This window comes from Hesperophylax consimilis, chromosome 28 (assembly GCF_061612785.1).
Source record: "Hesperophylax consimilis isolate HC1 chromosome 28, BYU_Hcon_1.0, whole genome shotgun sequence".
Classification (NCBI taxonomy): Eukaryota; Metazoa; Arthropoda; class Insecta; order Trichoptera; family Limnephilidae; genus Hesperophylax; species Hesperophylax consimilis.
Window position 1 is genome coordinate 3,250,954 of NC_142863.1, and position 13,355 is coordinate 3,264,308.

At 38.4% G+C, this 13,355-nt stretch overlaps 1 protein-coding gene across 1 annotated transcript in view; it reads right to left on the reverse strand.

The window, feature by feature from the left end:
• The window catches only part of Usp20-33 (Ubiquitin specific protease 20/33), a 34,248-nt gene that overhangs the window by 9,323 nt on the left and 11,570 nt on the right, over positions 1–13,355 (reverse strand). The window contains exons 7-15 of the mRNA XM_089648763.1: positions 13,111–13,249; positions 12,422–12,524; positions 10,498–10,598; positions 9,604–9,742; positions 8,568–8,862; positions 7,715–7,894; positions 5,974–6,089; positions 3,611–3,789; positions 2,602–2,794 (exon numbers count right to left, since the gene is read on the reverse strand). Of these exons, the coding sequence (XP_089504889.1) occupies positions 2,602–2,794; positions 3,611–3,789; positions 5,974–6,089; positions 7,715–7,894; positions 8,568–8,862; positions 9,604–9,742; positions 10,498–10,598; positions 12,422–12,524; positions 13,111–13,249 (1,445 nt within the window). The remainder of the gene's footprint in view (positions 1–2,601; positions 2,795–3,610; positions 3,790–5,973; positions 6,090–7,714; positions 7,895–8,567; positions 8,863–9,603; positions 9,743–10,497; positions 10,599–12,421; positions 12,525–13,110; positions 13,250–13,355) is intronic.

The following is a 13,355-nucleotide window of genomic DNA, read 5'->3' on the forward strand; positions in this document are numbered from 1 at the left end:
CCACTTTTGAGGAGGACAGAAACAGTGTCTAAAAATTTGAATATTATAATAATAAATTTATGTATGTGAAAAATGATTTTTTTCGCAGTCTCTCGACCAAAGATTAAAAAAACGTGTTTCATGTACCTGTTCTAAAACTGAAATAAATATGATGAAATTTTTTTCTTATTTATTTTTGAACCACACAGTATCTGAATTTAAAAAACGCATTTAAATAAATAAATAAATATTAATAAAAAAAATATTAGAAAATTTTATTTTTATTCCCCGAGTCATGATTTTTTTGTCACCCTGTTCTTTCGAACACATCTGTACACGCAGTCGGCGGCCATTTGTCAAGGACGCCAGTGCAAAAACATCGCGAATTCTCAAGGTAACCTCTTACTTCTTTCATTATTTTTGATATAAATTGATTGTGGAAATAATAGATTTGAGGTATCATCAGAAAGATAGTTTTATCTACATTATTTTGATGTAATTTTTATAATATTTCACCCAAGAAAAGTGATGAAAATTTACTTCGTAAGAAATGTCAAAATTTTTACGTCCTAATGAATAATTTTATTATTAGCTTTATTTATTTACAGGTTTCTTGTACAAAATAATATTATTAGTAACAACAGTTGTATAAACTACCGAAATCTGGAAGAATTGTTATCATATACTTATAAAATACGACACAAAAAAATTTTAAGTGGACACTTGACGTTTGATTTTTTTTTTGAATAAATGAAAATATTTTACATTTTCAAAGAAGTGTCAATGGCATTACTTCTTCGAAAAAACCTTTGGATTATTTTTTTTCACGAGGGGTGTCTATTCAGGTTTGTGTAGAAATAAAAAAATCAGTTAATTTTCTTATGAATATATTTTTTTTACATTTGTTTGCCGAATGGGAAAATTTTTACACATTTTTTTTGTTAAAGTTAGCTATTCTGGGAAAACTTGTAACAATATTATCATGTAATATATATGAATAATAAGATACATTATCTGATAAACAGAAAACAATCGCAAAATAAACAATTTCTTTGTTTTTAAACGGATGTTTGACCAAAAGGCAGGAGAGTAATTTGCGCGCGGTTTTTTTCAAAAAAGCTTGGAATTTCCGAGCATACAACAGGTTAAAAATATTTTGGTTTGGACGGTTAATATTTTGAGGTGAATAATAGTTTTTAATTATATTTCTTCAATATATAAAGTGTTATTTCTTTAAGATACTCAGAAAAAAGTACATTTTTCACGGCTTTGAAATAATGGTAAGCGATTTTTACATATTTTTGACGTTTTCATAAAATGTATATTTAGAAACGCAAATATTTACGTATAACAACACAATGCGATAGTGGATTTCACAATCTTTCCAAAACATTTTTTAGAATGAGGCTACGTTTCCCAAAACGTGAGTTATGAAGCTTTTAGCAAAACTCGTAAATAACACAAAAATTATCACGTTTTGACAGTTCTCAAAGGAACACACAGTAAATAAAAAGTCTTTGTCTGAGAGGTTAAACACTAATTTTAGTTACAAAAAACGAAAGATGAGGCCTGAGATGAGAATATATATTTGTTTGCATTCAAAATTTTAATATTTCAAAAATTATGTGTTTATTTCGAATTAGCTGTACTCCGCCTCGCGTTGCTGTAGTTCAGTCTCTCTGTGCAGGTAGGGAAACAATAGCGCGTGTGGCTTTTACGTCCAACAGATGGCACTGTTTTAAAAAAAAACACATGCGTACTCGAATACAAAGTTGTGTCAAAATTTCAAAGCAATCGGTGAAGATCTTTGGGAGATTTAAGATTTTGAACAACAAACATTTTTATTTATATAGATAAACAATAAAATTAAAAAATGGACTTCATCACCTTTCAAAAACAGTTTTTAGTTTTCAGATACGTTCAGAAATATTCTATTTATTTGGATTTCATTGCAAAGCGGAAAAATGCCAAGCTTCTGACAGAATATGCCAGAGGCCTGAGGAATTATACAGGGTGTCCGGAAACTCGTAGTACAAGCGGGAAACTGGTGAATCTACATCATATTTGGAGTCGATTTTGTAGTATATTTTTTTTTGATTTGAGCTTTCGTTATCGAGTAAATCAATCAAATTCCTATAAATTATTACTGAAGATCAAAGTACCTAACTAATTAAAACTATTTGAAAGTAAAACAAATGAAGAAACTCGGATTTGAAGCATTATTTTGAAATCACCCTTCATTTAATCCGGTGTAATCATAAAATATTTCTGCTCTGCAGGGTTAAAACATCTGTTGTTCAACCCTAAACACCAGAAAAAACTTTAACCCTAAAATAGCCGAAAAATATTTTTTTTGTTTTGTTTTTTTTTTTTGTTAAAATGCTCAAATCAAAAAACTTTGTTTATTTGGGTTCCCCATGTGGTGTAGATTCTCCAGTTTCCCGCTTGTACTACGAGTTTCCGGACACCGTGTATTTACACAAATTCCCTGTGTACATAATACTAAAATATTATAAATATTGAATGGTGAAGAAATAAGTGAATATGGTTAAACATTTTCAGATGTGCAGTTTGCCCTTATATAATAGACTTACTCAGAATGGATCATGTACTTGGACTTACTTATAAAACAGTACATAAGCCTCGCAGGCAGCTACTTGCGTGGGTGTACAGCCTGTGACGTACTGGTCGTCAAACTCAAACCAGCGTTCCGAGGGCTGGTTGCGCGCAACGCACGTGTAATGACCCCCACCCGCCGTGCCCACGTGGCAGATCACCGCCACCAGGTCGTACGTGGATACGCCGGACGTACAATCTGGAATGGGCAAAACGTTATCATCTCAAGCAATTCATAATACACTGAACAAACAATCCCTAGAAGCACAGATAATAGAAAAAAGGGAGATTGCTCATAAACTATTTTACTACATAGCACGAAACCTTTTCGGCTTTTAGATTGTTTGTCTATTTTCAAATTTTTTTTTACATCATCAATTTTTGAGGAAACTGTGTTGAGGGTCTTTTTGAGAAGATGAAGGAGTGAACGTGGGTCTTGAAGAGATGCATGTTGTAGGAGGGAGGAAACATAGAGGACAGCAAATCGAGAAAAGCACAGCGAATCGTAGAAACGTGTTTACATGTGACAAATGTCAACCAGTTTCAAATTTGGACTTGTGTTTGGTGTTAATCCAAGGGATTAATGACGCTAGTTCCTCGGAGCATCTTCCATAGAAATACCGGTAGAACGATGACAGCATTCTCACCTGACGCCTGTGCTCTAAATATTACAATCCATTTTTTTTAAATATGGGAATCTAATGGACTTACCGTTTCAACACAGAGCCAAGGGACATTGGACTTTGCAATATCGTAGATATAAGTGTAAGAGTTCACCCACAGATGGCACTAGATATTAGTCTATTAGGTTACCCATAGATGGCGTTAGTTGTTGCGTATTGTAGACACCGAGTGTATAATAAAGAAGATGGCAACCTCAAGGTCAGGGTCCAGATTATTCCAACCGCCTCCTAATTAAGATATCAGAGCCCATCGTCAATCTATCACATTAAAGTCCAAGTGTTTAGCAGTGATTACCTGTGATTGACAGTGGATTAGAATAGTAAGAATGTACCTTTGTGAAGGTAGGGGCGCATGTCCAGACCCGAGAGCGGGAAGGACACCTTGGCGCCGATCTTGGTGCTGGACATGAGCTCGTGGCGGAAGCGCTTGAGGTGCACGCACAGCACCTCGGGCAGGCCCAGCACCTTGGAGAACTTCACGCCGTTGCGCAGCTTGTTGCACTTCTCGCAACTGCCCAATAAACACACACACCACTTATTAGAGACAAACACTTATTGGATGGGGAAGTTCATGTACAGGTCTATCAATCTTAGTTGACTTCATCACAATACTCACACAGATGCATAACTTACAAAAAGTGTGTTTCGTTTAGTCTTTAATAAAAATAAAAAACAATTAATGATTATTTAAAAATTAAGAGTTCGAAGCACAGACATAGGAATTAATAGACGAGAAGATAATGGCGAGGGGTAAAATCAACTGTTGAAGAACGAAGGGCGTAAGGCTGACTGTGATTCGTCAATAAATCAATCTGACAGTAAATAGGCATCTCGCATTATAATATCACCATTTACTTCTTAAAAGTAAAATCTGCTTTGGAATGAATAGACATTTTTACATGGGAGCGCAAATTACTCGCCACGTTATGAACAAATTTGCGAAGTCCAAATTCGGCAAAAAAATTCGGTTGTATTTTCAGAGTCGAATATTTCGTTTAAGTATTTAGTTAAGACACTTTTATAAATGTTCATAATTTACTTCCCAGCAACCAACCAGCTTTGTGTTTCGCGTCCAGACGTTTCTCGATATGATAGTATAATATGTTTCTAAAACTGATCTATATTATACGATGTGAATATGCTTAAAATAAAGTAAAATAATGCTTATATATGGAATGTAATACGACAATTGGGTTCATTCTCTTTTTCACATCTATTTTTACAAGTTTTCATAGTACAAGTCAACATTTTGCCGTGTTATTTCGTAAAATGAACCGATGATGCCTCGACCATAGTTCGCACAAGAATGATGACGTCACGTTTTAAAATTTCACTTGAGGCCATACGCCAGCCCAGCCGGTTCCAATGGAACCGGTATGGGGAGTGGGGATAATACGCTTTTAATCACTTAGGGCAGGTCTACTAATATTCATATGTCTATGGTTCGAAGCCAAAATGTGTTGAGGTTGGTTATATAAAATGTATTTTGGCATGCCGAATATTATTTTATTTCATTTTTATTTAAATACTGAATATACAGGACTGAATTCAAATGAGTAATAAACAATAACAATAGAATATTCTGACAAAGTGAATATATAAACTTGCTATCCCTCTTCCGCTAGGCGTAAACGAGATTTTTTTAAAATCATTAGGTTATATGTGCATGTATTATCAGTATCAACCATTGGCTATATCCTATGTTTATTAGTAGTATAATATGTCCAATGAATAAATGCGATGAAAAATAAAATAAAGAAATTGTAGCAGAAAAACTGACACAAATAAATCTATTAATAACGATGATAATGAAAACTGAGATTATATCACTTTCGATATCATGCACCCGATTGAACTGGAACCGATTTGAATGGGACATGCTGTAAGCTTCGTAACAATATTCTTTTAGAACCATAATAAGCACTTGCTGTCCCTCTTCCGCTAGTGACAATAAGTAGGATTTAAGATTTTCACGGCCAAAAGTATTTTTGCTATTTGTTTTTGGGGTGTTATGCCGTGTTGCGCTAACTCCTTCTTTAGCCAACGTTTCGGACAATAACACATCTGCCCTGATGATGGACACTGCAATGTTGTCCGAAACGTTGGCTAAAGAAGGAGTTAGCGCAACACGGCATAACACCCCAAAAACAAATAACAAAAAAGACAATAAGTAGGCTTAAGGGACTGTACTGCGCCGGTGGATGCGTATACCGATGCACTAATAGGTTCAATGCTAAGTTTGTTTATTGGATTCTCGTTGTGTTCCTACACCTGTACCTCTAAAGAACTTCTACAGAAGACATCTTCAACACTATCAACTTGACTTGACTCGTACGAACAATTGTACGCAAAGGAGATTATAATTCACGCATTTAAAAATAGGTTAAACTTTAATATTATTAACTTGGGTAAGAATACAAGATTCTTAACTCAACTAAACCACAACTAAACCACAACTAACTCGCAACTAGAACCACATTTGCTCAAAGAAATTTGCATTACATTCCATCAAGTAATAAAACACACTCCTTCTGAAACTAAACACTGTTGTCAATTTATCAGATTTTAAAAACATATAAAGATACGGATTATTGAGACAGGAAATAAGTAACATTGAAGCCATGCTAAAACCAAACGGAGATTAGTGCTTTTCCTTTCTGTTCACCGTCTACTAATGCTAATGGTAGAGACTGACCTGTACATGTTGTCCCCTTTGAGTTCGTCGGCGCTGAAGAACGCGGCCAGACAATCGTGTAGGGTGACGGCGGGTCCGTAGAGCCACGAACGGAACCAGGATAGTAGCCACCACATCTGCTGAGCCGAAACACCACGATAGATCAGTCTTTGTCGGGTTACATAAGATCACATTACAAGTCATAAAACTTCCCACAGTGAAACAAACATAAACGTAGCTTAAGAATCGCTCGATTTAAGACGTAAAAAGTATTTTTCCCTGTCCCTAAGAAAATCTTATGAGAGGGTTTATTTTATTGTAATCGTAGAATAAAGAATAACATAAGAAGTGCCCCTTGTGGTCCAAATATTTGCCTAATTGAGGCTTAAATTATCAATACAAAACTGTGTTTACGAAATTCAGATGGGATGGAGATCTACGATGTCGGGCGAGTGTAAATGAGACGGAGTGCTGGTGGGCTAAATGGAATCTTTTTTTCCATTCACATTTGTATGGAAAACACTTCTAGTTTTCTAATTTATTCCATGATCGTAATAGAATTCGGTTGCTGGTGGGACGGCCATTAAAAATCTTTGTAAATGTTCCAACTGGGTTAATGTGAAGATCAGGTATTTTAATGGAGCTAGTCGCATTGATCCCCTATGCACCATTGCACCATCTGTTTTCCTCCTTCATATATAATCCAGGCCTCTTCAAGACTTGCATTCATAAATCCCTTCCTACAAGCCCCTACCCTATCCCGCTTCACAACCGGTGACCAGAGGTGTCAATCAATAAAACCCTATAACAATACGATATTGACTAAATCCGTCATCTATGGTCAGTTACCGATATTATCGAGCACGATCAACAATTAACGAGAAGTGTTCCGACGGCCGATAGACAAATTTTACCGCTGCCTCCAGGGTGTCAAATAAATTTCGGTTAACTGTCAATATACGCGTCTTTTTGAATGACGTCATTCTTTATGAAAAATTACTTATTACTGAACAGAGGTGAACTAACGAAGCTCTTAAAATTGGAAGAAGTCATACACGTGATCAACTGAATTCTTTCGGGCTTGGAGAAACGAAAGTCGTTCAAATATAACAAATTGTGGCTAAAGATTTCATTAACTAATTAACTCCTACTAATTTTAGTGTCAAAATGTATATGCGGACTGCCAATACACATTAAATTTAGAACGTCAAACTGCTGTATTACATAGCAGTTTGACGTTTAGGAATTTCAATCCATATCATTATCATCCGTTAGTGATGACATCGTAATACAATTTCATATTAATTTCGTATCAATATCGGTTTGGCTATCGACAGCACAACCATGCTCGGGATATTGAAATAAAATCGTTGGAAGATAAGCTTATCGATTTGATATTATTAAGTTATCAATTTGATTGTGCCAAACCCCAACAAGTCTTCAGTTTATACATCTTCAGTAGTGGCTTGTAAGTACGTTATGGGGTTTGTTTGTTTGTTTAACCTCTTAAAGACCACGCCCGAGTATACTCGGGTGGCCAGAATTCGGAATTCATACTAAAGAAAATTTTTAATTATTTTTTCACACTATGCACCACAACATCAATATTCAGTCCCATTTTGGGCCCGAAATGGCTTTTATATGAGGATATATATTTTGAGTAAATAAAATTCAATTGATAAATTCATTGATAATAACTATAAAAAAGGTGTTTTTTTTTCCATTTTTAATTTTAAATGATTACTGAAGGGGTTAAACTGACCCAGCCCTCCTGAGAAGCGGTGGCAGAGTAGACGGCATCACTGCAGGCCACTCCCCGTCCCCCGCGCCCCTCCCCAGGGCTCCCCTGCGGGGCCCCCGAGCCCCCGTGCAGGACGGCCATGTGATCCCGTGACGGGATGGGCAGGGACAAGTCCTGGAATGTCTCCACGCGGGTTGATATCTGAAAAAAAAAACAATGAACCATAACAATAAGTACTCCCAGAGAGGATCCATTGTCCATAGGGGCTGGAAGCAAAAGACGACGAAGATAAAATGAGTTTATGTATGTATAATTTTAATGAGAGAAAATTCAGGCATCTAACATTCAGATCTGAAGCTGGGTGTCCTAACCACTGAATTTTATTAAAGTAACTGGGCTACTGTAATGTAAGAGAGAGCGGACCGGCTATGTCTCGTCTCTGTCTTTGACATTGAACATCATAGTCACTATGTACATTCCAGGGTGGGTTTCGGCTTCCTACACAAATGCTCTCCGCTGGCTGCGGCCCCTCGTCATTGGCCTCCAGGCAGTCCTTAGTCCTTCCCGTTTTGCTCCAATCCTCTTCCACACAATCTATCCACTTCTTCCTCAGTCTGCCATAATCCAATCGGTCATAATTTGGTATGTCCTGTCATCTGGCATTCTTTCAACGAGCCCAGTGATCGCAAGCTCAATTAGGTTTAACAGTTAGTGAATACCGAACAGAGTCCCAACTGCTGCCAATTGTCTGCAACCTGTGAGACTATGGCATCCCCAATTGAGGTATGTTGTGAGGCTGAAGGTAGTGGGGAGGAGAAGGAAATGGAAAGAGGAAGGAGGGGAATTATCTGGCTATTCAGAACTTTTTTCTTACCCTATTACAAGTGAGGCACTGCACCGAGGACAGCAGACGGCCATCAAACACGTCCGAGATGACGCTGCGATAACTCCCCTGCGCCGGCACGCGATCCCTCTCATCCCCTGCGGGGTCGCACGGTCTCTCCGACTCGTTAGCCTCCTCATTCCCCAGACGACCGTCCATATCTGCAGAGGACCTACGGTAACTACCCAGGGAGCAGTCACGCTCGCCCGGTGAGGGGCCATCGCACGGTCCCTCGGGCTCGAAGGAATCGCCGCTGCCGAGGCGGTCACCCTTCCCTCCAGAAGACCTAGAAAAAGGAAATAATATAATTCAATTGCTTGTTATACATATAGCTAGACTGCGAGCAAAAGAAAGTGCACAGACGCGCGTCTCTTTCCGTGCCCAGAAAGGGCGTGATTTAGTAGTAGTTCGCTAGAATTTATCGGTGGCTAGCCTTGCCGCACTCACCTACCGCACCGCGCTTCTTTCTGAACGACGCTAGTCTGTTATTTTTGGTGTAACTATACCTGTTTTGAGACGTGAGGCCAAACCCTAAATGAATAAACCAAATTAGCAGTCTCTGTGTAAAAGTGCTGTACAAGCATAGCCTGGTCTCTTGACATTTTTAACATTGGCTTTGAACATTTTAAGATTTTAGATTTTTAACTGTAAAATATATGTAATGTTATTGTTAAATTTCACATATTTATATTAAACTTATGTAAATATTTTCATGTGCACTGTAAAATAAATGTACCATACAGAATTAAAATTAACCAAATATCTAATTGAGCATGAGACCATTGTAAGATTCTGTAGGTCTTGAAGACAGCGATAGGCTGGACGACGACATGACAGGACACCAAAAATGATGACCAATTAAGAAGATCCAGATACAGACCCGTGGAAGGTCGAAGCTCCTTTCCCCGACCATCGGCTCTAAATACATAATTGGCTTCTGCAGTAAACGGCACGATGGTAAGATAGTTATGAATTATATTTAACAAATTAAATATTCATCTTTTTAGGAAAATGGAGCATTACTCACTTCCTTTGGTATCCTTCTTCGCCGCTGAGCTCTGCGCTGTCGCTGACGCCGCTGTCGCACGTCTCGTACGACTCTTCCTCCTCTTCACCTTCCCCCTCTCCCTCCCCGGAGGACTGCTGCAAGGGTTGCGTGGCCTCATCTGAAACACAATGCATTTTTAATAATAACCAGTGATAAAATTTTGCTCTTGTAAAGCGAAGTATTAATTGATTGAAATATTAATTGATTATTTTTTTATTGATTCAGACATCAATTGATTGAAATATTAATTGATTGAAATATTAATTGATTGAAATATTAATTGATTAATTTTTAATTGATTCAGACATCAATTGATTGAGATATTAATTGATTGAAATACATTTTTTTATGTAAGAAAAGAGTCATGGCATCTTCAATTGGGGTATGTTGTGAGGTTGAAAGTAGTGGGGATGGGAAGGAGATGGGAAGATGAAAGGGGGGAAGTACCTGGCTATTCATATCTGGTCACCAAACAAGGCTAAAGCCATTTCAAGAGATGTTTCAATTCTGAATGGTGGTCTTACACCAGGGAAATACTGAGAGTATCTTCCACTCTGGAACAAGTCGCAAATATACTGTATATTTGTATGAATAAATTGTGAAATAACACAAATTAATAAAATAAAATTTACTTCCCCGGGATTTGAACCCGGGCCCCACGGATTGCTAGTCGAGAGCCTTACACCTCAACCATGGAGGTCGTCAAAATATGCATTGATAAAAATGACAAATTAAATATTAATTGTTTGAATTATGTATCTATCAAAATATTAATTGATCGAATTATTAATTGAATAACATAATTTTAATTGATTGAAATATTAACTCATTGAAATTTTAATCAATTGAAATGTGAATTGATCGGTATGATACCTTTGGTGCCGTCTTGGGGAAGCAGACAGTAGCTGGCCGACCACCGGTGCCCTGGGAGCAAGCTGGACACACCACTGCTGCACTCAGACTGCGAGTGGACCCTGAACAAACATCCTCACATTAATAATCAACAAATAAACATGGATCCTAAGAGTCTCCAAAAGCTTCGAGAAACAAGAAACGTAGCCGTATCTTATAAAGCAAGTAGATACCTCAAAATCTTCCCATATTAACGTTCGGAGAGTACACATAGAGAACACAATACAATAGTGTCCTGTCCCTGCTCCGTGTACAGCCTCAACCGCAGAGGGCAGGACAATACAACGATTCTACCATAGTTCAAACGCGGAACACTGTCAAAACAGATTCGCAAAGACGCGTGTTACGAGCGAGTTTGTTAAAAAATTATCTTTTTATCGGTCTTTTATACAAAGATGTATTGTAGTGTTCCATTTACGTGACATTTTTAAGCCGAAATACGAGATCCAAGCACTGAGAGCCGAGATACATACGCGCGGAGCGACTAGCTATTTTGTCAAAATGCATTTACACGCGGACAACGCGGCCGGGTGCGGTGGTGGGGATTAGACACTATCCTGTGGAGATAGCTTGCCCGTCTACCTCTGGGACAGTGTCTTGGTTCATTGTTCTGTCTTCCAAACTACTGTTCACACTAGGATAGTGGATCCGGAGCCAGGACAAAACAGTATTGTACTGTCTTTGAGTGATCGCTCTAAAACAGGGAAATTTCTTAAAATTTTGTGTTATGAAATCTTTAGTATCACAGCAACCAGCACCATCAGAATCAAAGCTTTTTTTGGAATGCATAATAAAATTTGTCCGCTAAGCAGAAGTGTTTTCGTGACACTAGTTTCATCACGGTTGAAATTAGTTGCACTTGTGTTGGCGAAGAATCGTGCGTAGCACGAAACTAATTTGATTTCATGACAGTAGTGTATGCATGGTGAAATTCATTATATGTTAACAAGTGAAACTAACATCATAAAACAAATTTATCAAATTAGTTTCGTAATGTAGATTTGACTTAACCACTAAACCAAGTTGTTAAGCGCCCTTGAGGTGGTCTTCTCACGAAAACGGCGCTATACAAATAATCCAATCATTAATTAACCAAGAATGTTGTGATGAATGTATCTCCTTGCGATATAGTAAGACGAACGAGCGGACAAGGAACGAGTCTAAAATTGCCGACACTATCATAACAATCTTCATTATCCTCCGAGATTTCTCATGAGTGAGTATGGCTACTATCCTACCGACTTCCGTGTAGGTAAGATCGGAATGAACCATCTACGGGTCAGAAGTGATTTACACATTGCTACACATTTCTTCAGACTGATTCGTGGATGGTTTGAAAATTCGGCTAACATGGAGAGCATTCATTTCTGTATTCCTGATTGTTATCTCGTCACTGACAGCATAGACTGGATTATCTCCCAGCCTGTAGGACTCACCAATGATTGTGATGATGGGGAGAGGAATCTTGCTGTTAAACAGAATCAATTTGAATATCGACGTATTTAGCATCAATGAAGTTGCCTTTAAAGGGCAAGCTCTGTTACTACTAGTAAGAGTACAGTTCATATATGTACCTAATGTTTATACTTATGTAATAATTCTTCTTTACAAATTTATTTAAAAATGCAATAAAATGAACGATTAATAAATTGAATTGAATCTCAATTGGAACTATGCTGGGCATATGGTATCACTTACAGATGCATCACAGAACGTATCATCGGATGGCATCCTTCTTGGTTGGGAAAGAGAAACCTGCAGATGAGATGGGCAAACGATTTGAAGAGAACTATAGGCTTCGGATAGGCGAGAGCAGTCAAAGGATCGCCAAATCGAAGGCTGCTCATGAAAAGAACGGTAGCAAAACTAACGGCGAACATTTTACCTGTAATATTTGTTGGAAGAGATGTTCTCATGTGAGTTGGCCGGAGATTGGGGCCCCCGATAGAGCCGTCGGTTCTGCTCGCAAGCGTCGCTACCACGGGACCCTGAAGACGAAACAAAGATCTTAAATATTAAAAGGGACCATGAGCATTGGGAATGTGGGAAACCCAGCGCTCATGGAGTGGAAACAAGACCCGCAATAGCCATCCCAAGCCAAGGTGTGAGCTACCGTGCTGAGGCTGAATGACACTGGGGAACAGTGTCCCCAACAGTGCCTCTGATTTAGACCTTACCCCAGCACTCGGGGCTCCGCTGGGGTGGACATTCTATTTTCCTAGATACTCGTGGGACCAAAAATGGACCACTCAACCAAAAAAGTGGGGTCTTCGGGGAACCTAGGGGGGGAGAAGAGCTGAGGTCCCCTCGGTCGACTCTTCTTAGCGAGACTTTCAGGGAACCCAAACAAAGGGGGACTTTGGACGGGAAAACCCTTACTGCAACAGGATCCTCCGTTGGATCCATACGCGGGAAAACAGAGACCCCCAAGTGACTTGGAAACTCAAAGGAATGAGATAAAACGAGAAAATAGCAAATAGCCTGAGTAGGGGTCCATGCAGATGTATGACGTTAGTCACCAAGTTACTTGAATCATCCGGCATCGGATAGACGATGGGCGTGGTGAAAACTCACCTTGCTTGGGCTGTCTGCTGATGAAGGTCTGTTGATTCAACCGGAAAGGTTCCTTCAGTTCCTCGTGCAGTTGGTCCATGAAGCATCGCAGGAACTCCTGGGTGTCGTGCTGATGATATCCTCGGAACATAGGGTGTACCTGAAATAAAGCAAATATTCCATCACTTCACAATAGTGCATTATATATTTTTTTTTTTTTAAAAAGAAAGACAAACATTCCCGGGTTACGAATAACCTGACAATAT